The sequence below is a fragment of the Lacerta agilis genome, chromosome 8 (genome assembly GCF_009819535.1).
Source record: "Lacerta agilis isolate rLacAgi1 chromosome 8, rLacAgi1.pri, whole genome shotgun sequence".
NCBI classification, from domain to species: Eukaryota; Metazoa; Chordata; class Lepidosauria; order Squamata; family Lacertidae; genus Lacerta; species Lacerta agilis.
The window spans coordinates 54980358-55008140 of NC_046319.1; the positions used below are offsets into that span (position 1 = coordinate 54980358).

The 27783-nt window shown below is 48.0% G+C and overlaps 1 protein-coding gene across 5 annotated transcripts; it reads left to right on the plus strand.

Moving 5' to 3' along the window:
• On the plus strand, window positions 1–26773 carry LOC117051330 (CD2-associated protein-like). Of its 5 annotated transcripts, none has more exons than XM_033157626.1 (18): window positions 1–273; window positions 4246–4403; window positions 9704–9764; window positions 12016–12140; window positions 13323–13413; window positions 13734–13822; window positions 15577–15649; window positions 16358–16458; window positions 18628–18726; window positions 19279–19315; window positions 19824–19892; window positions 20940–21057; window positions 22612–22682; window positions 23278–23393; window positions 24086–24145; window positions 24723–24877; window positions 25332–25395; window positions 25764–26773. In XM_033157626.1, the coding sequence occupies exons 1-18, from the start codon at window positions 270–272 to the stop codon at window positions 25917–25919; spliced, it is 1647 nt and encodes a 548-aa protein (XP_033013517.1). In that variant the 5' UTR covers window positions 1–269; the 3' UTR covers window positions 25920–26773. The 5 variants fall into 5 exon arrangements, with proteins under 5 accessions (XP_033013517.1, XP_033013519.1, XP_033013515.1 ...); XM_033157624.1 differs by having other exon boundaries at window positions 4–273; window positions 19818–19892; XM_033157625.1 differs by having other exon boundaries at window positions 6–273; window positions 19818–19892; window positions 24726–24877.
• The last annotated feature ends 1010 nt before the right edge of the window (window positions 26774–27783 follow it).

Genomic DNA, 27783 nt, shown 5'->3' on the forward strand with positions numbered 1-27783 from the left:
AAGCAAACCCCCTGGCCTAGCCTACCTGCTCGGTAGCAGCCTGGAGCCCTCCCTGCTCCTTCCTGGGCTCTCTCAGGAAACCCGCCTCGCCTGTTTGCCTAGTCTGGGCTTGTCCCTCCCTTCCGTGTGTGGCAGGCTTGTCCTGACGGGCCTTCCCTCCCAGCTTCAAAAAGGGAGTGCCTGGCTTCCTTCTCCCACTTTTCCCAGGAAGGCACAGCTGGCTGGATCTATGAGGAGGGAGGCAGCCGGAAAGTGAGGAAGGAGCAGCCATGGGTAGGTTTCAGGGGCCACCTGGGAGCCCTGCAGGGAATGGGGCTGGAGCTGGAATGATTTCTTTATTGCCTGGGGTTTCCAGATGACAAATCTCACAGGTGCTGCCAGCTGCGCCAGCCGCCACGTCTTACCCAGCTGTGTGATGGCATACAGTTCTGTAGCATCACATTTCCACATTTCCCGTGAACGCTACAATTGATACATAACATTGAATTGGCTCACGGCTCACTGCTTCAGTACTCTGGCAGGTCAATGATTTAAAGGGCATTATTTTTGTAAAATAGGTGAGTTTAATGTTAGTCAAAGGGGAAGCACTATAATGTATGTGTGTTGTTGTTGTTGTGGCTTGGGGGAGAGGATTTAGATTTTTTTTTTTTTTACGTTTTGCGTGTTTGAGGATTACGAGAGTGGCAGTCCATTCCAGAGTTCCAGAGCAAACACAGTGTGGGCACAGGGTGTCCACTGCCAGGCCCACTTCAGTGGAGCTCATCACCCACCCCACCCCACCCCAGTGGGGGGTCCCACCTTCTCCACCGAAGTGATGAAACTGAACTTGCTGAGGGAGGGTTCTGTGCGTGCCTGCATGCTTGGCATACCAGGGAAACATGAGAATCCCTGCACCCTCAGGTAACTGCTAGGACAGAGCAAAAAGAAAGGTAAATCAGGCCTAATTGTTACTGATGTTACTGTTATTAAGGCATAATTAATAAAAGTGTCCCTGCCCCCACTTTTACTGATGGTCCCCCTTGGCCACAGTCTCTGTCAGATTATCATTGGGCCCCTCTGCCTCCATCCAGGCCTCCCCCCCACCCACCCCCCGGCCCAGCCAGGTCTCCCTCTGAACTTTTGCCTGGCTAATGAGCTTGGCCTGGCCTTCAGTGTATGTTCAGTGCTTGAATTTAACAGGGAGAGGCAGAGAGGGTCTGGCCAGCCCCTTTTTCTTCATGGAGGCTTCTAGTTTTAGCAGAGTACTGTGTGAGATTCGGCTACCATTGGGAGGAGTCAGAGCTTACCCACTTACCTTTCCTCCGCTCTTTCCAGACATAGTCTGTGCTTTAAAGCTCTATGTCCAAGCATCCACTTTTTTTGCTTTCCCCACAAAAACCTGCTCTTTAAAGCCCAGTTGGAGCAAACAGCAATATGTGGAAAACCAAAATTGACATTTGCTCTAATTGTGCCCTAAAGAGTAGATTATCATGGGGAAAGCTCCAGGTCAAATATGAAGAAACCATGCTTGGGCAAGCAGCTTTTAAGCACAGACCTGTGCCTAGAAAGAATGGGGCAAAAAGTTAATGTGGATAATGTGTTCATCAATATGCGGATGATACCCAGCTCTACCTCTCTTTTAAATCAGAACCAGTGAAGGCGGTGAAGGTCCTGTGTGAGTGTCTGGAGGCGGTTGGAGGATGGATGGTGGCTAACAGATTGAGGTTGAATCCTGACAAGACAGAAGTACTGTTCTTGGGGGACGGGGTGGGCTGGTATGGAGGACTCCCTGTTCCTGAATGGAGTAACTGTGCCCCTGAAGGACCAGGTGCGCAGCCTGGGAGTCATTTTGGACTCACAGCTGTCCATGGAGGCGCAGGTTAATTCTGTGTCCAGGGCAGCTGTCTACCAGCTCCATCTGGTACGCAGGCTGAGACTCTACCTGCCCGCAGACTGTCTTGCCAGAGTGGTGCATGTTCTAGTTATCTCCTGCTTGGACTACTGCAATGTGCTCTACGTGGGGCTACCTTTGAAGCTGACTCAGAAACAGCAATTAATCCAGAATGCGGCAGCTAGACTGGTGACTGGGAGTGGCTGCCAAGACCACATAACACCGGTCCTGAAAGATCTTCATTGGCCCCCAGCACGTTTCCAAGCACAATTCAAAGTATTGGTGCTGACCTTTAAAGCCCTAAATGGCCCCGGTCCTGTATAACTGAAGGAGTGTCTCCACCCCTGTCGTTCTGCCCAGACACTGAGGTCCAGCTCCGAGGGCCTTCTGGTGGTTCCCGCACTGTGAGAAGTGAGGTTACAGGGAACCAGGCAAAGGGCCTTCTTGGTAGTCGGCGCCTGCCCTGTGGAACGCCCTCCCAGCAGGTGTCAAGGCAATAAGCAACTATTTTATTTTTAAAAGACAACTGTTTAGGGAAGTTTTTAATGCTTGATGCTGTATTGTTTTTAATATTCGGTTGAAAGCCGCCCAGAGTGGCTGGGGAAATACAAACAAACAAACAAACAAACAAACAAATAAATAAATAAATAAATAAATTATTATTATTATTATTATTATTATTATTATTATTATTATCCCTCAGAGAGTAGGGCTTGTGGATTTGGTGAAGGCTGTTCTCTGTCTTGCCCTGCTGCACCCCCAGGAGAAAGAACTTAGGATGTACCATCTGGTTACTGGGGTCCACTTAAGGAGACCAGCTGGAAGTTGATGCACTGGTCATTGGCTGGCCATTGCTGCTTTATGTAAGGGGCCTCAGCATCAAAACCCTGTGAAGAAGCTCCTTCTGGGACAAGGGAAGTAAATACCAGTCACCTGTTTGGAAAAAGTTAGGCCAACTTGGTGGCCTTCAGATATTTTGGGCCACAGCTCGCATCAGCCCCAGCTGGCTGTTGCCATCCATAACTGCTTCTTGTGAATGGTTTCCTGCCCCATTCCAGGTGCTCATACAATAATCTCAGCAAAATTAAATTATCACCAATTATCCCTGTTTAACATACACTTAAGCTCTAATTATCACGGACCGCCTTTTTTTTTTTTTGTTACATTGCACTGCCATTCAACTTCCACTTCATGGTTTGTATCCAACATTAGGCTAAGTTTGAATCATACATTTAAAGCACTATGGTACCGCCTTAAACAGTCATGGCTCCCTCCAAAGAACTCTGGGTGCTGTGGTCTGTTATGGGTGTTGAGTGCAGAGCTACAATTCCAGGAGTTATTAAACAATCAATCCCCCTTCCCAGGGAACTCTGGGAATTGTAACTCTGTGAGGGAGATTTGGGTCTCCACACACCCATAACAAGCTACAGCTCCCAGGATTTTTTGGAGGAACCCATTAATTTTTAAAAGTGGTATCATAGTGGAGATTGTGGCTCTCCCTCTGTGGAGGTTTTTAAACAGAGGTTGGATGGACATCTGTCATGGATGCTTTAGTTTAGATTCCTGCATTGCAGGGGGTTGAACTAGATCACCCTTGGGGACGCTTCCAACTCTCCAGTTCTATGATTCTATGAAATGTACGATGTGAATGAATGTGGCCTTAGACTGCAGTGCCAGATTTAGGGTGGTGCAAACAGTTCCCCTGCACAGAGCGCCAAGCCAAGGGGGTGCAAAATAGTGCACTTGAGAGCATGCAAAGAATGGAAGGTAAGAGGTGGGAGGGCGATTTAACAAACTCGAATTATTGTGAAAATAAGAAGGTGAAATATTATTTTGGTGAGGCGCCAAAGTTTGTCCTCGCTCAGGGCCCTTGCCGACTATTGCTATTTTTGGGTGGGATTCAATTACAAAGCACCTGCAAATTTAGGTTGCACAACTGCAGCTGATTGGGAGGTCTTGTGCAATGATCCTGCTTCTCTCAAAAGGTCAGACTTTTGCAATAAGGAAAGTGATGGATAAATGCACTGCAAAGTGTGGGCTAATGATTCTTTGGTGCAGGCAACGTACACACTAGACTTTTAAAGCACATTCTTTCCCTCAAAGGACTCTGGGCTCTGTAGTTTACCCCTCACAAAATTACAATTCCCAGCAACCCTTAACAAACTACAGTGCCCAGAATTCTTTGAGGGGGGAAATGTCCTTAGCCACATTGCATAACTGCAATGTTGCCTAACTTCCCAATGAGCCATTCAGAATGAATGCTCTGCAGAAAGGTCATCTGGGAGTGCCCATAGCTGTCTTTATTGGAGTGAGGCTGCTGATGTTTTGGGGAAAACCTTCTTCCTGCTTCTCTCCTCCTCCTCCCCCTCCTCCAGAGGTCTTGGTCTTGGTGGACTTTGACGGGCAGCTGGGTGATGAGCTGAAGATCACTGCTGGCGACATCATCCAGAAGGTGCAACCAGGCCCTGAAGAGGGGTGGCTTCAGGGGGAGCTGGAGGGCCGGTTGGGGCTCTTTCCTCGTCAGTTTGTGCAGGTGAGCATTTATACCCTTTCCCACTCCAGGTCTAGGCATGTCTCCTAGGAAGCAGCCTAGTCCCAGGTAAGTGTGTGTTAAGTGTGCTCTTGAGAAGCATAAGGAACAAGTGGAGACAGACTTGCGTGTTTGCAAACATGCCTGTCGCACCTGTCTCAGAAGGGCCATTGGCTCAGTGGGTAGGACATTGGCCTTGCATGCAGAAGGTCCCAGGTTCAATCTCTGGAATCTCCAAGTAGGGCTGGGAACATCCACTGCTTGAAACAACTGCCAGTCCGTGTAGACAGTACTGAGGTAGATGGACCAATATTCTGACTTAGAACAAGGCAGCTTCCTATTAGGGAGCAACAATCAGGTATAATCACTGAGTGACCTGTCAGCAGGGAAAGTGTGCTTTGTCATGGCCTAAATGCATGAAAAGGCCTTTTGTTAGCCCTGGGACCTGTGCCCAGTGCCATTATCCAGCAATGAACATGAGATTCCCTCACTGGAAAAGAGTGCCTCTGAGCATGTGTCATGCGCCATATACTTCTTACCCCTGAGCTCCTACAGAGCGAGCACGCACACACACACAGATGGCTAGCACAGCTGTGTCTGTCCCCCGACCTTCAGCACCTGCCACCTTAGGTGCCTGCCTCACTCTGCCCAATGGCTGGACCAGCTCTCTGGTGGCCAGATGCAAAAGCAGACAGGCACCTCCTGCATCTTTAATTGCTGTAGAACTGAGGGAATTTTGGCAGGTGTGGCTTGCATGACAGATTTCCTCTTCTTTACAACTATTAAAGGTGCAATAACACCACACAGCGAGAGACAGAGAAACAGAGTGTCTCCATTTTCAAACAAATGTATTTGGAATTTGAAAGAGGTCAGAGGAAAGGTTTTTCAAACCCAAACTGAGCCCTTCTGGCACTGGGCATTATAGCAGTGAAGCAGTTCTTTAGCAAAAGTGCCCCAAGGAACAACCTCAAGGCACACAATGCCATGACCTTGCTGAAGCTAAGCAGGCCTGGTTCTGGTCAGTACCGAGACAGAAAACATTGTGGAACCAAACATATGCTGCCTTGAGTTCCATGAAAGAGGACTGGGAAGATATAAATGTAAGAAAATGAATAAAGTATCCGGGTGAATAGTCGTGTAGAAGAGGGAACCTACACCTTGCATGACAAGCTGCCTTCTTCGATAATAACAATTAAAGGTGTAGGAGCCCGTTCTTCCTTTCCACCCAAGGCCTGGTCCTCCAGACTATTCCTCCCTCTTCAGCTTTGTTCTATTCCTGCAGAATAACAAAACTGGGTATTTGCCTCCTGCTGAAGTTCATGGCCAAATAATGCAAATTATTTCCTGAGCTAATTTGCACATCTGAGGACAATTTGTTTAAAGAGTATCCCACAGGGAGGCTGCATGGAGCTGGGTGAGATGTGCTTTGTTCCCCCAGTTTCACCTTGTAAGGGCTGCAACACACCTGCCTCCTGCCAATGTTTGCCTGGCCTTGCGGCTGCTCAAACAAGACAGCTGGGCTGACTGCAAAGGAGAAGGCTGTGTGGAAATGGGCAGCTGTGCAAGGCCCCCTGACTCAATGCGCATGTTGTGTGTCACTGCACAGACTGCCCCACATCTGAGCCAGACACGTGCGGAGCCAAACAGAACACCCTTGTCCAAATAGCCAGTGGGATCAGTGGCTGGTTCTTTACTAGGCTGTGTTACAAGATAAATAGCAGGGCTTTGACCATCAGGTGCCCAAGGGGGGGGCTCCAGGCTGCAGCTCTTTTGTAGGAGGCATTCAAGCCAGTGTGGCATCGTGGTCAGAATATTGGACTAAGACCTGGGTGACCAGGGTTCAAATCCCCCCTTGGTCATGAAGCTCACTGGGTGATCCAGGGCCAGCCTAACCTACCTCACAGGGTTGTTGTGGGAATTAAATGAGGAGGGGGAGAGCTATGTACTCCTTGAGCTCCTTAGAGGAAAAGGTGGGATATAAATGCAATAAAATTAAATAAATAAGCATTTTAGGTTTGCACAATTAAAGGGGATCAATGGACTCTGTTGCCCTAGTAGTGCAAACAAATCCCCCTTTTAAAAAGAATCAGACTTTTCCATCACACCTGAGGGCAATCGGCTATCTTAGGTGATGTGATGTGTGCAGGCCAGACTGCATGTTGCACACAGTTCTGCCCTCCAACATCTCACCACTGCTCACTCCCCCAAGCTGCCTGGGTGGCATTTGCATCACATGACCAGAACCACACACACACACACAGGCAGTGCCTGCTGAAGTGCATGTCTTGAGCTGACTGCCTCCTCAGCTGGGAATGATGCCAATGGTAATGCATGGGAGAAATTCAACCAGGCAAGAGGGTCAACCAGTGCAAGCAGCTAGCAACAAGACAGCATGCCAGGGAAGAGGTTGACTATTGCTACTCTCCTGCCCTGCAGCATCTGCCACTCAAGGCAGGTGACTCCCTCTACCTAATGACAGAGCCAGCTCAGGACCAAATGCATGTCCAGAGTCTTATGCACAATAGATTGTACTGCATGTGGGCCACAGTGGAGGGGTGACCTTGAATGCATGGGGGCAGGCCCAAGTGACCTCAACATCTTCCCCCAGCTGCACATCTCTGAACATATAGAAAGTCAGCACAGGGTTAAGGCCACTTGCACTAAGTCCCCCCCTCCCCCTGCCCCCCCATTGCCTAACATAGGCAGCTTTTGGGGGGTCTGCACTTCCCATTCCAGTTCCTGATTTCCTCAAAAAAGTTCCAGTTCCTTGTAGGTTGCCAGGCAAAGGTATCTGAAAAACACCCTCCCTCCAGTGCATCGCTCCTGGCAGACAGAAGGTCTGTCCTGCCACAATTGGCTAGAGTCCTCCTTTGTGGCAGGAGGGTGAATGGGTGCCCCAGTCCACACCCATTATTCTGTGAAATAAGCTAAAGCACCAGTGAAAAGCAGGCACATACACACACACCCTGGCAAGGAGCACCTTTGCCTCGCATGCCATAAAAGTGACACTCCTTCCCCTTTCACCAAGTCCCACCTGCCTGTTGCTCCCTAATTGTTCTCAGGGCCTTTCCCACTTTATCAGGAGTTTCCCCCGCTTCTGATAAAGGGCACCCCTTCCCTTTCTGAAAAATGGGGCTTAGTTGTTTCTGCAGTGGCAGGTTTCCCACAGTTCCATGGGCAAGTTGCCAGGTGACATTATCAGCTCTTAGCTCTGTGTGTTTCTTTGCTGGAATGGAACCCAACAAACAAGCCTTGGAGGGAGGGTACGGGAAAGCATGAGAAGAAGAAGAAAAAAAACTTTTGACTTCAATAACCTGCGTATAATTGCCATAATTCTCTAGGGTAAAAGGGTTTTTCAAACAACCACTTATCTTCCAAATAGCCTTCTGAGCCAGGCCCATGTTACAAATGACAAACTGAGGCTGAGAGGCAGGGACTTACCTGAAAGTGCTCAGTTAGTTCATGGCTGAAGAGGTGGGATTTGAACCCATGTTAAATCCAACATCTTCAGAAGGCCATATAAAGACCCATCAGGAAAGTATCTGTCTTAATGTTGTTGTTCTTTTAAAAAAGCATGCATTATAGCCCATCTCCAAAGAACTCTGGGAATTGTGGTTTATGGAGGTGGGACTACAGGTTTGCTGCCACGTGGAACTACAATTCCCAAGGTTCCTTGAAGGGGGAGGAGCCAGAAGGGTCATTCCATTCTGATTTGTAGTATAGACAGGTGACAAGGTGTGTGTTGAAGCACTTGAAGCCACGCCTACTCACTACCCCCTATATACCTGAGGTAGGTGCCTGCTTTCCCAAACGTCCTCTCCAGGATGGCTGTTTTCACCCAAAGCCCTTATCTTTTCCGCCAGGTAAAGGGGGAGAGGCCTCTTCCGATTTTTGAGTTTCTGAATGTTGTTCTTTTCCAGGGGGCAGTTCCTTTGCAGGCTGCACTATCACCTGTTCAGTGGAGCAGGCCAGCCAGCCATTCCAGTGGTGATGCTCGTTTGCTTTGTCAAAACAAATTAGCAGGGAAGAGAAGCAGGAGACTCCTGGCTTTTCTTCCCAACTTTGGTTCACCTCCAGTGAATTTGGGGCTAGTACTGAAGGCCCTTCACAGTTAAGGGCCAGGTTCCTTGAGGGGCCACTACCCAAGAAGTTACTGTGTTCTATGGGAGACGTGGGTCCTAAAGGCCCCCCAACATCAGATACCATTGCTCCACAGTGGCTCAGAGCAGGGTGGCTGCCTCTGTTCCATGGAACAGCATCCCAGCTGAGAGATGAGAGGGACCTGATACCTGCACTGAAGGGATTTTGGCCCCCAGCTGTATGCAAAGGTGTTGATTTTGCACTGTTTTTAAACCTCTTGTCAGTTGGAAGGGAGATGTTCTGCTTGCAAGGCAGACACTCTTCTGCAAACAGAACGTCTCGGGCTCGGTCCCCAATGGCATCTCCAGGGAGGGCTAGGAGAGACTCCTGCCGGCCGCTGCTGCCAGTCAATGCAGACAGTGCTGAGCTGGATGGGCAAATGGTGTGACTCGGTATAAGGCAACTTCCTCTGTTGCTGTCGGTTTTTTTGTACTGTTTATATATGTTTTATGGTATGTCTGTTCCTTACCTCAACACTCGTGTAAAAGGGGATTCCTCAGTTAATAAATAGTAAGCTTTTCCAGAAACTTCTACCCCGCTGCCCTTTTGACTTGCGTTGTATAACCTGCGAATAGCAAGTTGTGTGTTTAGATCCTCTATCTGAATTATGTGCTTGAATCAATTGGAGAGGAAGGATGAAAACATGACTACAACAGGAAGTCTCAAACTGCCAGCCTTGTGCAAACTGGACATGGTGATTTAACGTCACCATTAGCTGCGATAGCTGCTTGGCAGGGGTTTGGATTAGATGACCCTTGGGGTCCCTTCCAACTCTATGATTCTATGCATTTTCTGACAGCCAACAAGTTGTTGGGAATGGTTGGAGGGAGAGTGCAGCCTGGACACAGAAGCCCCTTCCACATATAAAGTGACATGCATCACATAATTTGTTGACATCAAATTGCATTTGCCATTTTATTGCTCATTTGCTCAGTTTGGAGAGATTCTTCGTGATCCCTTTTTGTTTTAGCCACCCTGAAGAATTTAGTGCCATCAGCAAACTTGGCAACCTTAAGCTGGTGACTTTGAGTCCTGGGCTCTGTGTAAGAAACAAGATGGAGTGCGACCCTGTCCTTTCTCCCCTCCACGTTGCTCTCTCTTCCTGCTGTCTGGCCTTTTCTTTCTTCATAGTCACAGGCACCTTTTTCTTCCCCTTGCCTCAGGAAATCCCAGTGAGCCTCCGAGCTGATGGCACCCAGCGATACCCCCGATCCATCCGCAGTGGTGAGTGTCTTTTTGTGGGGGGGGGGCTACTTTAGGCCAGCGCTGCAGCTTCAAACTAAGGACAACTGGGAAGGGACTATCTTTAAAAGGAGCGTAAAAACTTTTGCCCATGACTTTTTCCCTTTGCTTTAAAAACAAAACAAAACCAAAGTTCTATTTTATTGAGAGCTGGTGGGGAGTAGGCAAGTGTAAGGTGTCATCTGTGGCCTTTAGGAAATCCAAGGACCTTGCTGGAGGTTCTGTTTGTGTTTTGGCACAGTACCTGTGGGGCTTGGCGGGGCTATCGATGTCTGCTCTATGCAGAAGGCATCTTCTGGTCCTGGAAGTGGTGTGGGTCTCTTTCCATCAGTGCTGCAGCTAAGGCAGTTCAGAGTTTGAACCAGTGGCTCTGTGGAGCATGTCCGAAGTGCTACCACCTTATTTCACAAGCTATGAGAATGTTATCTTCTGGACCGCTATATGCTAATCTTCTGCATGCCAAATAAATCAGCTGCTGTTGGGTGGAATCTCACCAAATAAACTAAACATAGGTTTTATTGGTTAAACTGCCTAAGGGTTAAACTGCCTAAGGGTTACTGCCTAAGGGTTAAACTGCCACTTTTATTTTGAAAGGGGAAAAAACACACAACTGCACTCCCTTTATTAAGCCCAGCCAAAATGCCACAACATAGTGAGCAAACTTTTGAGTAAGCAAAGGTGTTGGTGTTGGGGAGAGTGGGAAATGGCTTGGTACTGAAGCCAAAATGGCTGCATTGGTCATCAAAAATCCAGTTTTTTGCTGTATGGTCTTGAAAGGAGCATGGGTATGATTGAACAGCACAGAAGTTCTCGCTATGCAGCTGAGAAGGCTGTGTGTCATACTTCTGTGATGAAGCACATACTTAAGAGTCCTCTTCTCTCTCTCCTGCCTGCCCGCCTGTCATTCCTTGCTTTACAAAAGCTCCTACATTCATGAGATGTTGGAACAAATGGCAAAATTGTTTTAAGCACATGCAGTTTGAATTTGGGTTTGCTCTTGCTGCACTGATGCGCAACACATCGATTTTGGAACGAGCACTGTTTTTTGCAGAAAAGGATGGTATATATTCAGATTTAACGTATGCACCTGAAACCATGTATGTGCCCTGACTATAAAAGGATGGACTGCTGCAGGGATCAGTGCCAATCAGGGCTTGCAGCCTGGGGCATGGCCATGACAGGCCAGTGGCAAGTTCAGCTCTTGGCTTGCTTCATTTAAATCAGCTTTCCCAAAACTGATGCCCTCCAGGTGTTTCGGCAGGACAGATGTTGGGAGTCGCAGTCCAAAACAGCCAGAGGCCAACAGGTTGTGGAAGGCTGCTCTTGATTAATCCTACTGGGCTGTGAGAGCAAAGGGATCTGTCAAAATTTATCGAACTCCTTTTCTGCATTCTTTGTTCCCAGAGTGCTTCCAGATGGGATGCATTTGTGAGATTGTCCTTGCTCAGGCACACAAGTTTCTGGCAATGTAACCAGGCTATGTTGTTGACATCACAGATACAGTTTATCACTCACCCCCCCCCCATTTAATCTGGATTTACAGTTTTCATGGAAAACTTTCTTGCCAGTGATCTGATCGTGATGTTAAGAGAACCCCTGCTCCCAAGAACACATTCCGACTCTTTAAACCTACATATTTCTTTTACAAGATTTATCGACAGCTTAACCCACAGCTTTCCAAACTTTTAATGTTGGTGACACACTTCTTAGACATGCATCATTTCGTGACACAGTAATTCAGTTTTACTAGCAAACCGGAGGTTAAACTAGCGCCCCTTTCCAGTCCCAGGAGGAGCGCAGGGAGCCAACACACTAATGTGTCCCAACACACAGTTTGGAAAGCTCTGGCTTAACCAGAAAACAGTAATAATCTCTCGGCACTTGACCTAAAATAGTATAAAATAATCATAAGAAAATAAGATCAATGGGCTTTAAAAACAAGTAGAATTAATAAACGTTATATAAAATCCAGCAGTGTATAAGAGCAAATATGCACAAAATACACTGTGCCTGGGTAGGCTTGCTTAAATAAAGCTTTTAGCAGGTGTCAAAACCAGTATAATGCAAGCGCCTGTTTTATATTACTATCCTGCCACTATTCTCCAAGGCAAGTTAAATTCGTGGGAAATCAAGAATCCCCCTCTGGTGCCCATCTGGAGTTTGGCTGTGTGGTCATGTTCTCTCTTCTCTTTGTCTTATTGCTTCCTGCCTTCCACGTTTATCCTTTCTGTAGTCCACGCTGTGAACAAGCTGCCAGCTGCGAAGGAGCGCTGGTGCCGGGTCACCTTCTCTTACACCCCAGCAAAGGACGATGAGCTGGAGTTGTGCCCCGGAGAAGTAGTGCAGATCTTGGAGGAGGTGAGGTAGGGGAGCGAGTATGTGGTAGAACATGGGTAGGCAAACTAAGGCCCGGGGGGCTGGATCCGGCCCAATTGCCTTCTAAATCCGGCCCACGGACGGTCCAGGAATCTGTGTGTTTTTACATGAGTAGAATGTGTGCTTTTATTTAAAATGCATCTCTGGGTTATTTGTGGGGCATAGGAATTCGTTCATTTCCTCCCCCCCCATATAGTCTGGCCCCCCACAAGGTCTGAGTGACAGTGGACCGGCCCCCTGCTGAAAACGTTTGCTGACCCCTGTGGTAGAAAGGAGGGGGTTCCTAGAGCAGAAGAAGTGGGGGAGGGGGAAATGCTGTTGGAAGCTTAGGGTGCTTCCAGGTGAAAATTCCTTGCGGGAGCCCTGCTTCTCATTCATGCCAGGGTTTTTTTTGGGCGGATGTTTTTGCAGCTTTCACAGGTTGGCCTGTATTCTCCTTCCACCTCCAGTTTAAGACAAATCTGTCGTTTCCTGACTAATTATTAAAAAAAAAGCATTGGTTGCCAACAACCCATTTATTGGCTCCTGCCTGGGAGAGATCTTCCGCTGTCTGCTATCATCACAGGCCAGCTTCTTCTGATCCCACTGGCCTTAATCAAAAGTGTATCAAACTGAAGGGGAATGGTGGTAGTTGGATCTCTCCTTTTTTCTCCTTGTCTCCCCCCACCCACCCAATGAAGTGCCAGCTTATACCATATGCACCAAAGCACCCTCCAAATAGAAAGGCACTTCATCTGGTGAAGGTGCTATAGAGGCAGTCTTACTCCTTTGGCAATTGTGTGTCTCCAGTCCCCACCCCCAGATTATGTTGCCCTAAAAACGAGAGTTGTGAAATTTGGGAGGCTCCCTCGAACTGCAAGTGGGGAAAGCGTTGCAGTTGCAATCGGGTCCTGCTCAGGAGCTTCCCTTCCCGTTGGGACACCATGAGGGCACCATGAACCTGCATTGCAGCCTTCATCTTGTGTCTCCCATCGAATTTCTGGGTGCATCCAGGGAGGTGGAAGGCGGTTAGGGGGGCACCCGATGTATCTGGACAGGGGCGCTGGGACTCTTTGCCTGACTCTTTGCCACTTCTCTTCTGTGGGCCGGTGGTGGGTTGTGCAACAGGAAGGCGGAGGCCCTTCCAGAATGACAACGGCTGTTTTCTGTCCTCTTCCTCTGCAGATTGAAGACGGCTGGTGGTTGGGCAAGAAGAACGGGCAGTTGGGAGCTTTCCCGTCCAACTTTGTGCAAGAGATAAACGGCCTGCCTTCAGGTGGGGGGAGCACAGGGCCTAGGGTGGGCATGTTGTGGAGGTGAGTGGGGATGGAAGCACCGGTTCCTCTGCAGCCTCTGTGACATAAATGTTGGGAGTGGGGCAGAGCTGAGGGGGAATAATCTGAATTGACTGTGGGTGCTCCCTTTTGGTTGGGGCTTCCATGCAATCCAGGAAGCACTCCCCCCCCCCACATCTTTAGGAGGCTCAAGATCTGGTTAAGGTCTGTAGAGGGGGGTGGGAGAAGGGGTAGAGAGGCAGGGCCTGACTGGAAGTGCTAACCTCACCCCACCCTTCCTCCCTCAACTGTCAACTTCCAGAGATGGTTTTTGCAGAGCCCAAAGTCGGAGCGGGGAAGCAGCGCCCCAAAATGACCAATGAGACCTTCGTCCTCAGTGAGCCGGAGAAGGTGAGAGGAAGGAAGGTGTTTCTGTGGCATTGGGACCAGAAGGGCTTCAGATGCCCTCCTTCACAGAGGACAGGGCTGTGTTTCGAGGGGTCCTCTATTTGAAAGACCCTCTGGTCCGTTTGAACCAGGGATGTGTGTGTGGGGGGGGTATTGATGTTGTCTATCAACATCACTTTGAGAGCAAGACTGAGCTGGCACACCGTCTGGATCACACAGCATGCTCAGCAAGACCTTAGGCTTAGTGGGTCTAGGCCGCTGCTTTGCTCCTTTTTGCTGCCGCGCCCTGGCACTATGGTTTGTCTTAGCACAGGATGTCAACCAGACCACAGATCACCAGGTCCCAGCCTTCCCCATGATGATTCCCCCCCATAACATTTATACACTGCTTTTTGATTGTAAAAAAACAAAAAAATGAAACAAAACTCAAAGTGGTTTACAAAAAAAGGTAAAATAATAAAACTGCCAGTGAGGAAAATTAACAATTTAAAACTTTCGAAAAGTTGAACTAGCAGTAGACTCACACCAGCTATTTATTATTATTATTATTACTATTATTATTATTGTGAGATGTGTTGCATTTCTATTTAAATTAAAGTCATTCTAATTATTAGCATATGCAAACCAGTGTCCTGGTTTTTGTTCTTCTTCTTTTGGGGCTGCATAAGTAGTTGTCTTTCCCCTGCAGCTCTCTGGCGCTGCTTCTACACAGGGCATCTCCCGTGGGACTGCTGTGCTTTGTTCATTGATTTATTTATTTTTTACGGAGTATCTGCATGACACCATGAGCAAAACATCTCCCTCTTGTGTTTTCCCTGCTCAGCTTCTGTTGTTGTTTCCCCACAGAGCATTAAAAAAAAGCACACAGGAAAACGGCTGTGCAACAGCCATTCTTGGTAACCATAGCCTGCATATATTATCCCAGCCCAGGGTGTGGCTAACTTGCGACCTGCCATATGTTGCTGAACAACTGCAATTCCCAGCTGACTGTTGGCCATGCTGGCTGGGGCTGATGGGAGCTAGAGTCCAACAGTATCCGAAGGGCTGAAGGGGAAGCTCTAACCATTTCCTTTTCTATTGTCCTCTCTCTGTCTATCACCCCTTCAAATAGCATTGCATTTTTAGCTGTTTATCTTCCCACCCCACCTCCATTGTTAAAGGGGCAATCATGATCAGTGATGCAGCAAGGTGGGGGAAAGGAAGCATTTAACACTGCGCACACACTGATCGTGTTCCCACATTTGGGGCTGGGGAAAAGGGAAACATTTTCTGTCCTGCTACAGAATGTTTCCTGGATTTAAAAGGTCTGGAAGCAGTTTTGCTATTTCACTTGCAACTTAATGCAAAGCAGCAATGACCGAGTGCTACAGAATTGTCCATATCTGGAAACACCCTTGGACAATGCCCTCTGTTTAAATACAAGGATCAGTGTTTCTATTTTTTTGGGGGGGGGAGGGGAAAGCAACAAAATACCTTTTACATTGACCCAATTATTGTAAATTCCTAAGCCAGTTTTCTTTTCAGAAAACAACCACCAGGTCAAGTTTACTGTTCTCTGCTAGAGAGAAGGGCCTCATTTGCTGGCTGGGGCTGATGGGAATTGTAGTTCAAGACATCTGCTGGGCAACAGGTTGAGGAAGCAACTGCTGATGTTTCTTTAGCAGCGGTCAGATGCTGCACAGAGCTTGTGTTTGTGTCAACAGTCTTCTTCCTTATTCCCGCCCCCCCCCCACGGTGCTTCCTGGATCCTGCTCCAGGTGGAGAACACCCCAGAGAAGCCTACTCCTCCTCGGATGCAGGCGAAACCCAAAGTCCAGGCTTTACAGACCAGTGAGTTGTGGCCAAGATAGACTTCTGATACCTCAGAGCTTGCTTAGTTGGAGCCTTCTTGCGGTTTTCAGAGAGGAAAATGAGGCAGGGAATGCCTATTTCTCCATTTCAGTCTGGAATGGGGTTGTTGCAGGGGAGGGAAAATGTGGCGTTGGGAGCCAAGCTATGTTGGGGTGTGCAAAGCCCCTGGTGGGAGCCCAGAGTGAAGTGGTGGTTGCAAACATCTGGAAGGGAGGGATAAGGTATGGGGAGATTAACCTGATGCCCTTTTGTGTGGGAAAGCTGCTGCAGGTTTGTGGGTGGGGCTTGCTGGATGGTGTGGAGGGCTTAATTTCAGTGGACAAGTCAGTCTTCTTTAACTCAGTGCCGTCTAGATGCTTTTGGACTACAACCTCTTTCAACCCCAACCAGCTGATGGGAGTTGTAGCTCAAAGCTGCCATGTTGGTTGGAGCTGATGGAAGTTGTGGTCCAAAGTGGCCATGTTGGTTGGGGCTGATGGGAGTTGTGGTCCAAAGTGGCCATGTTGGTTGGGGCTGATGGGAGTTGTGGTCCAAAGTGGCCATGTTGGTTGGGGCTGATGGGAGTTGTGGTCCAAAACATTTGGAGGGTACCCAGCTAGGAATGGTTGCCTTCAGAGCACTCAGAACAGAGCAAGAGAAAGATCCGAATCTGAGGCCAGGGGTGTCTGTGCTTTCCTCCACCTGCAGGTGACGCTCCTGTCTATTGCCGAGCCATGTTTGATTACGAACCAGAGCATGAAGATGAGCTCCTCCTCCGGAAAGGCGATTTGGTCCTTTTGTTGAGCAAGGTGGGAGTCCTGGGGAAAGTTGGGGTGGGTAACTTCCCCGATGGTATGAGGGCCACCCACAAAGAGCCCTGGCCCCATCTCTGCTCAGAGCTAAAAGGGCACAGTGTCTTCAGCTCTTAAGAGCAGCTTTGCTGCTGGATCAGACCAGAGACCCATCTAGCCCCATCCTCATGTTGGCATCCTAAATGCCTTTAGAGAAGCCAGCAAGCAACCAGGAACTGGTACTGAGCAGCAGACCTTATTTTAAGGGTGGGTGGAAGAAGTTGGCACTCTGGAAGCAACCCTCTCTGTCCTCCAGTTACCGGTAACCATTCGAAATCTTAAATACCCAAACAACAACTATTTCATAGGTGTTCTAGGGGGTGTTAGTGACCACTGATATTATATCTGGAACTTCTTCCCCAAAACTGGCAATTTGGGGGCACGGCCAGATTTAATGAAATTTATACACCGCTTGATTGGGGGCAAGAGAACCCCTCAAAGTGGTTTACAAAGAAGACAACACACACAAAAATGACCTTAGTGAGATTAACAACAGTAATTTAAGACATTTGAAAGGTTAAAATAACGAAAGACTCACATCAACTTCCTAAAGTTTCTGGTAGGCTTGTCTAAACCAAAAAAGTTTTTAGTAGGCACTGGAAAAAGTAGTGCTACCTCCAGCTGGGTGATCCCCCCCCCCACACCTGTGTTAGGAGGAAAAAACACACCTTATCTTGCTCCTGCCCTTGACTTCCAAAAGCATGCAGCAGGTGGAGGAGGGTGAGAGGGGCAGAATGTTTGCCTTGCATAATGAAAATGTGATTATTACCGTATTTTTGTCTGCTGATCAGAAGATAAGAACTGTAGCTGTTTTCTTTCTCTTGAGTTAGAAAAACTCCTGAGAGCCTGGCTGGGAAGATGGACAGGGGATGACTTCATGAGGGTGTTTGAATCAGTAGAGTCATAATATGAGAGAGAGGTTTGCAGGCAGAAGAGGTGTACTTTGGTTTCTGCTCACCTGTGTACAGAAAGCAGCACAGACTTTTTAAAAATGTACTAGTATGGAATTAATCTGATGTAGTATGAAGGTGGTTTACAAGGAAGATGAAACAATAGGATTATCAATTAGACGTGGGACACAATATCGATTTTGCACTATGGGAGCGGTTATGGAAAGTAAATATAAAGTTTGCAGCATGCTACACACTAAGAGAAAATTTTATGAAGATGCTGCATAGGTGGTATCTGACACCAAATAGACTAGCAAAAATGTCAAAATCAACAAAGGGCGATGGCTAGAAATGTAAGGCAGCAGAGGGATCCTTTTACCACATGTGGTGGAAGTGTAGTATAATTAAAAACTACTGGGAAATGATCCATAATGAACAAAAAAAAATATTAAAAACCCTTCTCTGAAAACCCAGAAGCATTGTTGCTGGGGTTAATAACAACAGAAGTGACTAAAAAAGAGAGAAATTTGTTCCTCTATGCGACAACACCTGCACGTGTATTTCTAGCGCAGAAATGGAAAACGGATAAGGTACCAAAACAAAAGAATGGCATATTAAATTGTTAGAATACGTGGAGTTAGCAGGGATGATCTCCAGAATAAGAAATCAAAATGATGAAAAATATAAGGAGGACTGGATGTCTTTTATTGAATATATGAAAAAGTACTGCAAACAAACAATTAACCTAGCAGGATGGTAAGATTTTCAGCAGTGTAAGAAAAAACTAATGTGTATATAAGTAGTTGCGATGGACGGAGTGAACCAAGAAAACATGAGGAAAAGAGGAGACAAAAGGAACCATGGAAGGAGAGGAGAGGAAGTCAGTGGAGGAATGCTTTCTGGTTTTCTGTTTATTTTTCGATACCCTAAAATTGTTATTTCTTTTCTATTTCATAGTTTTCTTTTTTTGTGTCCTTTGCATTGTTTCAGTTCATTTATATGATACGGAATTGTATCAGAAACAAGAATAAAAATAAAACCCTTTTTTTAAAAAAAGGATTATCAATTAGAAGAATTAATAATGATTCAAGACTTTCAAAAGGTGAAAACAACAGAAGGCTAAGGACAGATTACAACTTTTATTGGTGCAACTGAACTGAATGATTCTTCTTGATTAAATTCATTGTTGGAAAGTAATTCTGTTTGCATATCCTTCCTTTCCTCTTCCTTGTTGCAGGAGACGGCGGATGTGGGGTGGTGGGAAGGCGAGTCCCGTGGCCGGAGGGGACTTTTCCCGGACAACTTTGTCATGCCTCTGGCCCAGGTGGAGCCTGAGGTAAGGAAGTGGGTGGCCCCTGACCCTTCCTTGCATCAGGAGGAATTGGCAGGGCGGAGGGGAGATGCTGACTGCTCCACACAACACTGAAGCACTTTCACAGGCTTGGGATGGCTGAAGGGCCACAAAGGAGGACTGCAAGAGCCTCCTCATCCAGCAGGCTTCTCCCTACCTTGGAGCCCTCCAGACAATTTGGACTACAGCTCCCATCAGCCAAAGCTGGCATAGGCGGGCGCCAGGTTGGGGAAGGCTGTCCTGACAACCTGCCTAGGCTGCCACATGCAGTTGCTGGCAGAGTCTGCAGCCTGCCATGTGCCTTTGCTCAGCATCTGCCTGGGCACTGTAAGGTTCACTCCCGTCCTGCAGGTTCCCTTCTCTCGTTCTCCCTCCCCTGAGCCTCTGATCTCCTTGACTTCTCCTGCCTCCGAACTTGTGCAGGAGTGAAACCCAAGCCTGGCCTGCCTTGAGGTGCTGAGGCTGCTCTTTCATTTTGGGTGACTCACCACCAGCGCCTTCCTTTCCCGTCATGCTGCTCTTTTCTCTCTTCTACAGATCAAAGCCAAGGTACCAGAGCGGAGGAAGGACTCCGGTAAGTCGCAAGCCCCCCACTTGGCTCAGGCACCTGGCAGGGGATTTTGTAGCTCAAGGGCGGTTGCCGTCACTGCCCGTTGGATCTCTGGGTCTCTTTATTTATTTATTTTAATGTCCGGGTGAAAGTAGGGGCCGAGGGGGAGTCAGCCGGGGAAAGGATCATAGCTCTGTGGCAGAGCACAATGCAGAGAAGGTCCCAAGTTCAGCGGTCGCATCTCCAGGGAGCCGCTGCTTGCCAGTCAATGGGTAGAATACCCAGGAAGCCATCCCTTCTTCTTTCCCCATCCTCCCTGATGCCTGGTTGGGGAGCTTGTGACCCTCTAGATGTTGTTGGCCTCAACTCCCATCATCACCCCTGAACTCTGGCCAGGCTGGCTGGGACTGATGGGAGTTGGCAGCCCATCTGGAGGGACAGATGTTCCCTGGCCTTGTTCCTTCTTTTCCTCCCCACTTCCCATATCACCTATCTTATCAGTACTTTCCTTTTTTTTGAAAAATAGAAAAAGCTCCCAAGCCAGGGAAGAAGGTCCTCCAAGGTGGCAAGGTGGAGACGAAACATCCTGGAGACCACAAAGGTGAGGAGGCAGCTGCTGGCTGACCTTCTGCAGAGGGTCAGGGTGCCTGTGCGGAGCATATGCAGCCCTGGCTTTGCCCAGCAACAGCCGAGGCAGAGGTGTGCATATGTATTGCCTCTTCCTCTTCCTGTTGTGGTTTGGTGCTTGCTTGCGTTCTGAGCAGAACAATCATGTTTCTTGCAAAGTGGAGCAGAAGAGTTCCCTTTCGGAGGGCAGTCCCCTATTTCGCAGGTTTGTTTGGTCCAAGTCTGGTTTAAAGGTAAAGAACAGAGCAGGGTAATCCCTGCAGAACCATTCGAACTTGGATGCACAGCTGCACTGCAAGTGCTGCCTCTCATCCTTACTGCTATTCAGAGCCTCCAACTTCAAAGTGCAATTCAAACACACCCGCCCCAAATACCATGTGTGCAATTGCAAAATGCATGGACTATCTCTTGCCTCTTTGGAAGGAACACAGCTCTGCCTCTCTGCTAGGCATTTACTCCTCTGCTTTGGCAATCTTGCAGCAGAAAGAGCTGCAATTGCTTACTTTGCAAAATGTCAGAGCCTTTTCCCTTTTCACCTGCTCTCTGCTGGACAGCTGATAGGTGGGGAAATTGGCTGTGGACCATATGCTGCCTGCAGGTCAAGGGTCTTCCTTCCCTCTGTATAAATATTCATGCTGCTGAGGGGAAAGGTATCAGATGTAGATTATTGACATTCAAGCTAGAATTGGGTGCAGGAATCCATCTTCCCTGTTCTGCTTTTAGAACAGGCCCTTTCCATGCCTTCTTTTTCGCCTGCAGGATGCTGAAGTAAGACTTGGGCTCAGGCATGATGCTGTACTGATCTCTCCCCCACCTCCTCCGGTGTACCCTGGGCTGCTTTGGGAGAAAGAGCAGGATATAAACAGAAATAATAATTTTAAAATTAATAATAAAATCATCATGGCCGCCTTTGCATGGTTCTGCTGAGGATATAATGAGCAAAAGATTATTGGAATGCTTCCTTAGGAGATAAATTGCAATAGCTGTGTGTCCTCCTAAGTCATTCATTCATGTCTTGCAGACTCAAAGGAACCAAAGAAAATGGAGAGCCCCAGGCTGAATCCTCTTCCGGTCAAGAAGCCAGCTCCCCCTCCTCCTGTGCCAGCTAAGACCAAACCAGCCCCCAACCTTCCCCACAAGTAAGACATGATGAGTCTTGGAAAGAGTGTGTGCACATCCTCTTTCCTAGGATCAGCCAGCACTTGATATGATCTCATTTGGAGTCATCGGACATGGTCCCAGAACCAGAAAAGCAAGTAAGAGGCAGGTAGAATTTGCCACCTGAGGCTGGAAAGGAAGACATCTGGTTTAGCAGAGAGTGGAGTTTGCAGGCAACCTCAAGCATTGGCATGTCTCTGTTTAGAACAGGGCACTTCTGGTGCCTTGTCAGGCCTAGATCTTTGGGGGACACGCCCTCCTAAGTGGGGTTCACAATACTGGTAGGAGGTAAGACTGGGAGCAATATTTAAATCCTTAGCTATTTGCTTTCTGGCACAGCAGGTGCTTTGCACGTAGGAGGCCCCAGCTACAGTATCTAGCCTAAAGGTAGTGCTTGAGGGAAAGGCCTCACTCTGCCCCAGACCTGGAGAGTGCTACCAGTCAGATGGATCAGGCAGCTGTACTGTAGTAGATTTCTTCACTAAATACAACATTGTAATGTTGAGGCAACTTCGATTGGTCAAAGCAACAACAGCTGCCAGGGAAGCCACAAAAGTGGACTCCACAAGCTTATATAGAAGCATTCACTCTGTATATGTGTAGAAATTAAGTCACAATCTCAGGGGAGAGGCATGCCTGCATTATCAGAGCTGAAGAATAGGGTGCCTACTCTCTATCAGACTAACTCAAGGCTGAACATTCTTGACACATTCTTAATACAGCATGAATATGCAGTTTCTCCCAACAATATCCTTTCACAGTTTTTACATCTCTTCGCATGTAGGCTGCCTATCAAATCACATGCTATAATTTCCACTACACAGCTATCTTCAACCTGGTGCTTTCCAGATACTTTGTGCTACAACTGCAGCTCCCATTGGCAAAGGCTGGTGTAAGACAGCTCCATGTCTTATGGATTCTGATACAGATTTTGTGATATTAGTTGGAGGAAGTGATAAATTCATCTGTTATCTGGATTCATCCCTCCACCCCCTCCCCTCCTGATCCACCTCCACTTTCTTTTAACCAATTAGATGCAGTTAACTGGCTTGGGTCTGGGGTGAATTTGCTGGGTGTACGCACTTTGCTTCTGTGGCTTTAGTAGTCAGCAACTCTCCATTAATTCATTCAGTCATTCATTCAGTTTTTTTATATGCCGCTTTCCCACACACAAAAGACATGCTCAAAGTGGCTTACAACAAAGAAAATAGCAATGCATTACAAAATTAAACAGCTGAAAACCAATTTCATAATAACATAGCAAAACAGCACAGTAGCAAATAACAGCATTTCAGCACTATAAATATAACAAGACTACATAAACAACACCCAGTATCCAATAGCAAAAATATCCACAGAGGCTTTATAGTTTCACCTTGGTCCTAGAAGCACCACTCACATAATGGGGCTCACAGTCCTTCTGCAGCAGCAGGTTCTTCTGGGGTTTCCAAAGGCCAAGGGTGTGGGTAGCTGGAAACACTCCTCCCATGATTTCTCTCTGTGTCTGTCTCTCTCTGCACATCATGATGATCCAGATCCTTGGGCATTCCAGTCCCCAGCACAGCAACCCCTGTGGGAAAAGGAAAATGCAAGGAGAAGACAGCAGGTAGGTGCTGGCCCTTTAATTCCTTCTCCCACTGTCCAGTGTCCTCCCCTTTTGTAGGGGCTATTAACATCTGTATTGAGCCTTTATCTTGACAAAAAAATTCACTGAAGATGTGCAACCTCACTGTGAACTGAGCATCCGTTCTCTTCAGTTCTTGCAGTGGTGATATGACATCGCCCCAGGTTGCCCTTGTCCATCACATCTTAGGGTGTTTCCCCATCATTTTTCTTCCTATTCCCCCCCAACAAAAAATCCATGTGATGGGCAGGGCGGCAGTGAGCGCGCAGGGGGGAGAGTGTTTCAAAAGAGCCCAAATCCAGCTTAATTGCACAACCTCAGTTTGCTGGTATATGATTAAACCATTCCCACAAAATGGTCTGGGAGCTGCCTGGAGCTCTTGTTTTCCTTTCTTTCTCCAGAGTCGTGGAGAAGCAACTTGGAGTCTGGCAGGGCATTGCAAACCCCAGTCCATGCCGTCTCTTCCTGGGTTTGCTTTGGGAATGATGGATCTTCCTCTGGCCAGTATTGTACTCCCTGGCTGAGGTTCTGCTGTGGCTGTGCTTGCTCCCCAATAGCGCCACTTTCTCCATTACAGAGACCAACACTTTTGATGCCGTCCTTGTTCCCAGTGCCAAACTGAGCCACCCAACAGCCAGCCGCCCTAAAGTGCCAGGGAAGAGGCCACCCAGCCAGCTGATGACCAGCTCACTGGTGAGTCGTTGCAACTGCCTGCCCACCCCCAGCCAGCTGTTCTCAAGGAAGGAGGAAGAGAGCTGTTAAAGGGATGGGATCTTGTGCCTTTTTAAACAGCAGCTGCAGAGTAGAGGAAGCAAAGCCTGTGCTCTGTGTGCACCTTCCCTCGTGCTCGATCCAGAAGCTGCAGTTAGTGCAGAATGCTGCAGCATAATTGCTGACAGGAGTGAGACCTCATCAGCATACAGCACCTGTGCTCAGAGATCTGCACTGGTCACTGATTTGCTACTGGGCCATGTTCAAGGTGTTGTTACTGGTATATAACATCCTGAACAGCTTGGGACACATTTACCTGTGAGATTGTCTTACCCCATATGTGCCCGTTTCGATTTGCAGAACTGGTGCTGTCACCAGTGCCATGTGATGCCTGCTCTGCATTTGTAAGAAATGAAACTTTTAGTGTGGTGTGGTGGCAGGTGCACTTTAGAACCCCCCCCCCCATTGATATCAGACAGGTCTCTTTGCTGCACTCTTTTCGGCAACTGCTAAAAACATTTTTTTTGTTTAGGAAGCCCTACCCAGATGTGTAGGATGTTGGTGTGTGTTGCAATCTGTTTTTAGTTTTATGCATATTTAAATACAAATTAAAACATGGCTAGCCTTGATGATGGCTGGCACCATATCTCTCTCTCTCTTATTGGCTGTTGCAGGACGAGATGGGATCAACCCAGCCCTCGAGCTCCACAGAGAGAGCTAAAGGCCCTGAACTGGTGAGTTGTGTGAGGTAGCAACACAATAGGCTTAAACTGGTTTGAACAGTCGTGCGGTCCATGGTTTCCCCCTCCTTTCTGGGTACCATTTTCAAGATCTTAGCCCAGAAAAGAGAAGACTGAAAGGTGATATGACTGCCATCTTCAAGTATCTGATCAAATGGAGGATGGAGCAAGCTTGTTTTCTGCTGCTCCAGAGGGGAGGGCCCGAACCAATGGATTCAAATTGCAAGAAAATTATGATGAAACATTAGGTAGAACTTTTTTAGAATAAGAGCTGTTCAACAGTGGAACAGACTCCCCCAGAAGGTGGTGGACTCTCCTTCCTTGGAGGTTTTTAAACAGAAGCTGGATGGCCATCTGTTGGGGATTCTTTAGCTGAGATTCCTGCATTGCAGGGGGTTGGATTGGATGACCCTTGGGGTCCCTTCCAATTCTACAGTTCTAAGATTGGTGGGCTTCAGCCCTCCATTGCCTGCCTTTGTTTTACTACGGGGGTTGGGAGCCTTGGCCCATGGAGGAATTAAAGCATCAGCCCCTTCCAACCCTCTCTGTCCTGTATCTGTCTCTCCCCCAGCAGTTGAAGGAGCAGTCCAGTTACACCAGAGAAGAGCCTACAGCTCTAACCTGTGAGGCGTCACAAACAGAGGAACAGCCAGCATCTCTGGATGATCTCAAGGCAGAGCTCCGGTCTCTGAGGACCGTGATGGACCTGATGTGTGCACAACATCGGTGAGGTGGGCCAGCAGTGGGCAGCTTCCTCTTCTCTTCCAGGAAGAGATCCCAGAAGCTCTGGAAAACCATCTCCTGCCCACACCAGTGGACAAGCACAAAGCAATGTCACAAGTCATGCATTCGGCCTGGTTGTGTCATTGTCCGTCTGTTCAGGGCCTTCCTGAAAGAAGCCTTCCTGGTGCTTTTCAGCTGTCTTGAACTCCAACTCCCATCAGCCCCAGCCTGCACAACTGTACTCCCATCAGCCTTAGCATCATGCAGCTGTGCCGGCTGGGACTGATGGGAGCTGTAGTTCACTACACCAGGCTGGGGAAGGCTGGCTGTAGCTAACTTGTTAGTGTGTGTTTGTGCATTTCTTGAGGATTCTCCCACAACAGTGGGGTGGAGGAGAGCTGGTCCTCTGTTTGTTATTAATTTCCTCCAAAATTCATGTCTCTGCTTCCTCTTGCAGGAAAGACATGGAGGATCTGAAGTTGGTGATGGGACGTGAGCAGAGCAAGCGGGCCGCCTTACAGGTAGGAAATGGCTTTGGAGGGAGAAAGAATTGCTGTTGGGATACATAGCCAAAGCCAAGCAGGGCCGGCCCTGCCATTAGTTACAATGGGGCAGCTGCCTCAGGCTGCAGATTTTGGAGGTCATGAAAGGCTGAAAACTGTTGTTCAATTTATTGGGGGTGTGTGTGTGTGGGTTACATCCAGGAAGAGGTAATTGTGGGATTTTCTGCCTTGTGTGTCGAAATAAACTTGACCAGCCCTCGTGCCGTGACTGGGGGAAGAGCAGCCATTTTGCTCAGCTGCCACAGGCTCCACAATGTCTTGCTGTTCCTGTGCTTGGATTTTGGGAGCTGTGCATGGCTCACTTTTGTTTGTTCCTTTCTTTGCAGGCAGAAATTGAGTGGCTGAAGCAGACGGTGCCTGGACCTGGGTCACTGGACAGTAAGCACCACGCACCTGGAAGTGGAGCCATAGAGGTGGCAGGCCCTGCCATCCAGTCCTCACATACTCCCAACACTCCCTCCGCAATCTCTACCAAGGACTGAATGAGCTGCACTGCTGCAGCTTCTCTCTCTTGTCTTATCACTATTGACCTCTTAGTTGAATCTGTACCTTTTTTTGGGGGAGGGTACCCCTCTGCTTCACAGCCTGTGGCCTTTCCCATCTCAGCCACATCCAGAGAACCATATTGATGTGTGACTAGCAGTGCCTGCTGCCACCCATTTGCACTTTCCTCCTGCCTGCTTCAGGCAGCTGCTCTGTGGCTGAGGGCACCTTGCTCACTGGGATGGTCCAGCAGCAGTTGCTATGGCAATGCTGCAGTGAGGGTTTGTCAAGTGAAACCAAAGGTGATCAACACACCTTTCTTTCCTGGCCCCACGCCCCCCTGCACTCCCCTCCATATTGTCCCACAAACATCAACTATGGGTTCAGTTCACTTTTTACCCTCTGAAGCCAGGCCATGGCTAACTGGGCAGGCTTGTGGCACATGAAATTTGGTTTGGCTGCTATAGCTTCTCCTGCCAATGGGCTAAGATACTTCAGCCACCCAAGAATTCTAACAGATCAAGCAACGGTTTTCATTGGGTGGAGCTAAAGTGTTTTGGAAGCAGTTGGTTTTCTTTGCAATGTGGACAAACATTTTCAGTCTCCCTTCAGAAGCAGTCTTATAGCTTGCCATAGGCTGCACCAACTTTCTCCAACCCTAGTGCCTTCCTGCTGCCTTGGACTACATCAGCCTCTGCCTAGATCCTCCTTAATATGTCCCAGTGGGGAGCACTAGGTAAACTGCCCAGTCTCTTTTTCAACTGCCCCAGGACAGGCAGCGAAGCATGTCTGAAGAAATCTGACTTGCTCATGGACAGTTCCTTACACAGTAGATAAAAATACTCAAAACTCTTTATGCATAACTTTTTAACATTTTAATTTAAAATAAAAATATTTTTCTATGCAATTGGTTGGTTTTCCCTTGTGTGTGTGTGTGGGGGGGGGAGTATGTATAGATGTTTGGATCTGGGCGAAGAATCTTCTCCAAAAAAACTCCTCCATGAATATGGCTGCAAGCCATGATGGCTATGCTCTACCTCCACAGCTGGAGGTAGCAATACTTCTGAATACCAGCTCCTGGAAGCCACAAGAGGTGACAGTGTTTGAATCCTGTTTGCTGGTTTTCCCCCAGGCACCTGGTTGGTCACTGAGAACAGGATGCTGGACTAGATGGGGCATAAAGATCCGGCAGGCTCATCTTAATGTTCTTATGTAAGAGAGATTTAACCATAAAGTGTGAGGGGCAGCCTGCAAGTGTTCCAGAATAGAACTCCAAGCATATGGAAGAGAAAAAGGACTATAATAAAGCACAAGAGACCATGGGATGAATAAGCACAGAATCAGAAGAATGAACAGAGCGACTAGGCCTATAGTGGGGTACCAAGGCCAAGTGATATGAAGACTGATCACAAAGAGCTTTAAAAGTAAAGACATGAAGCTTATAAAGTATTCTAGAGTTAATAGCTAACCTTGCTTTTAATTGCATGAATGCTTTGAAAGAAGGAAAAGTCATGTGAGCAAGAGAGGAGTAGTAGCAGGCCTATTACTGGCTGAGGGATGTTTACCATCCTCAGGGCTTGTCCACACTTGTTCCGTGGCTACAAAGCGCGAGTCCAAGCGGTTTTCCACTTGCCCCGCTGCTTTCCCCAAGAAAACCTACTCTTTAGCGCTGAATTGGCGCAAAAGGAGCAATCGGGGAAACCCCAGGTGATGTTTGCTCTGATTCAGCGCTAAAGAGCAGGTTTCCGCGGGGGGAGGAGGGGGGGAGGGAGCGGAGGGACAAGCCATCTTCGGTGCACCTGGAGAACAGCAATCCGTTACAGGACCCAGAAGATTTGGCCAGTGTTGGGGAGGCCAGGTGAG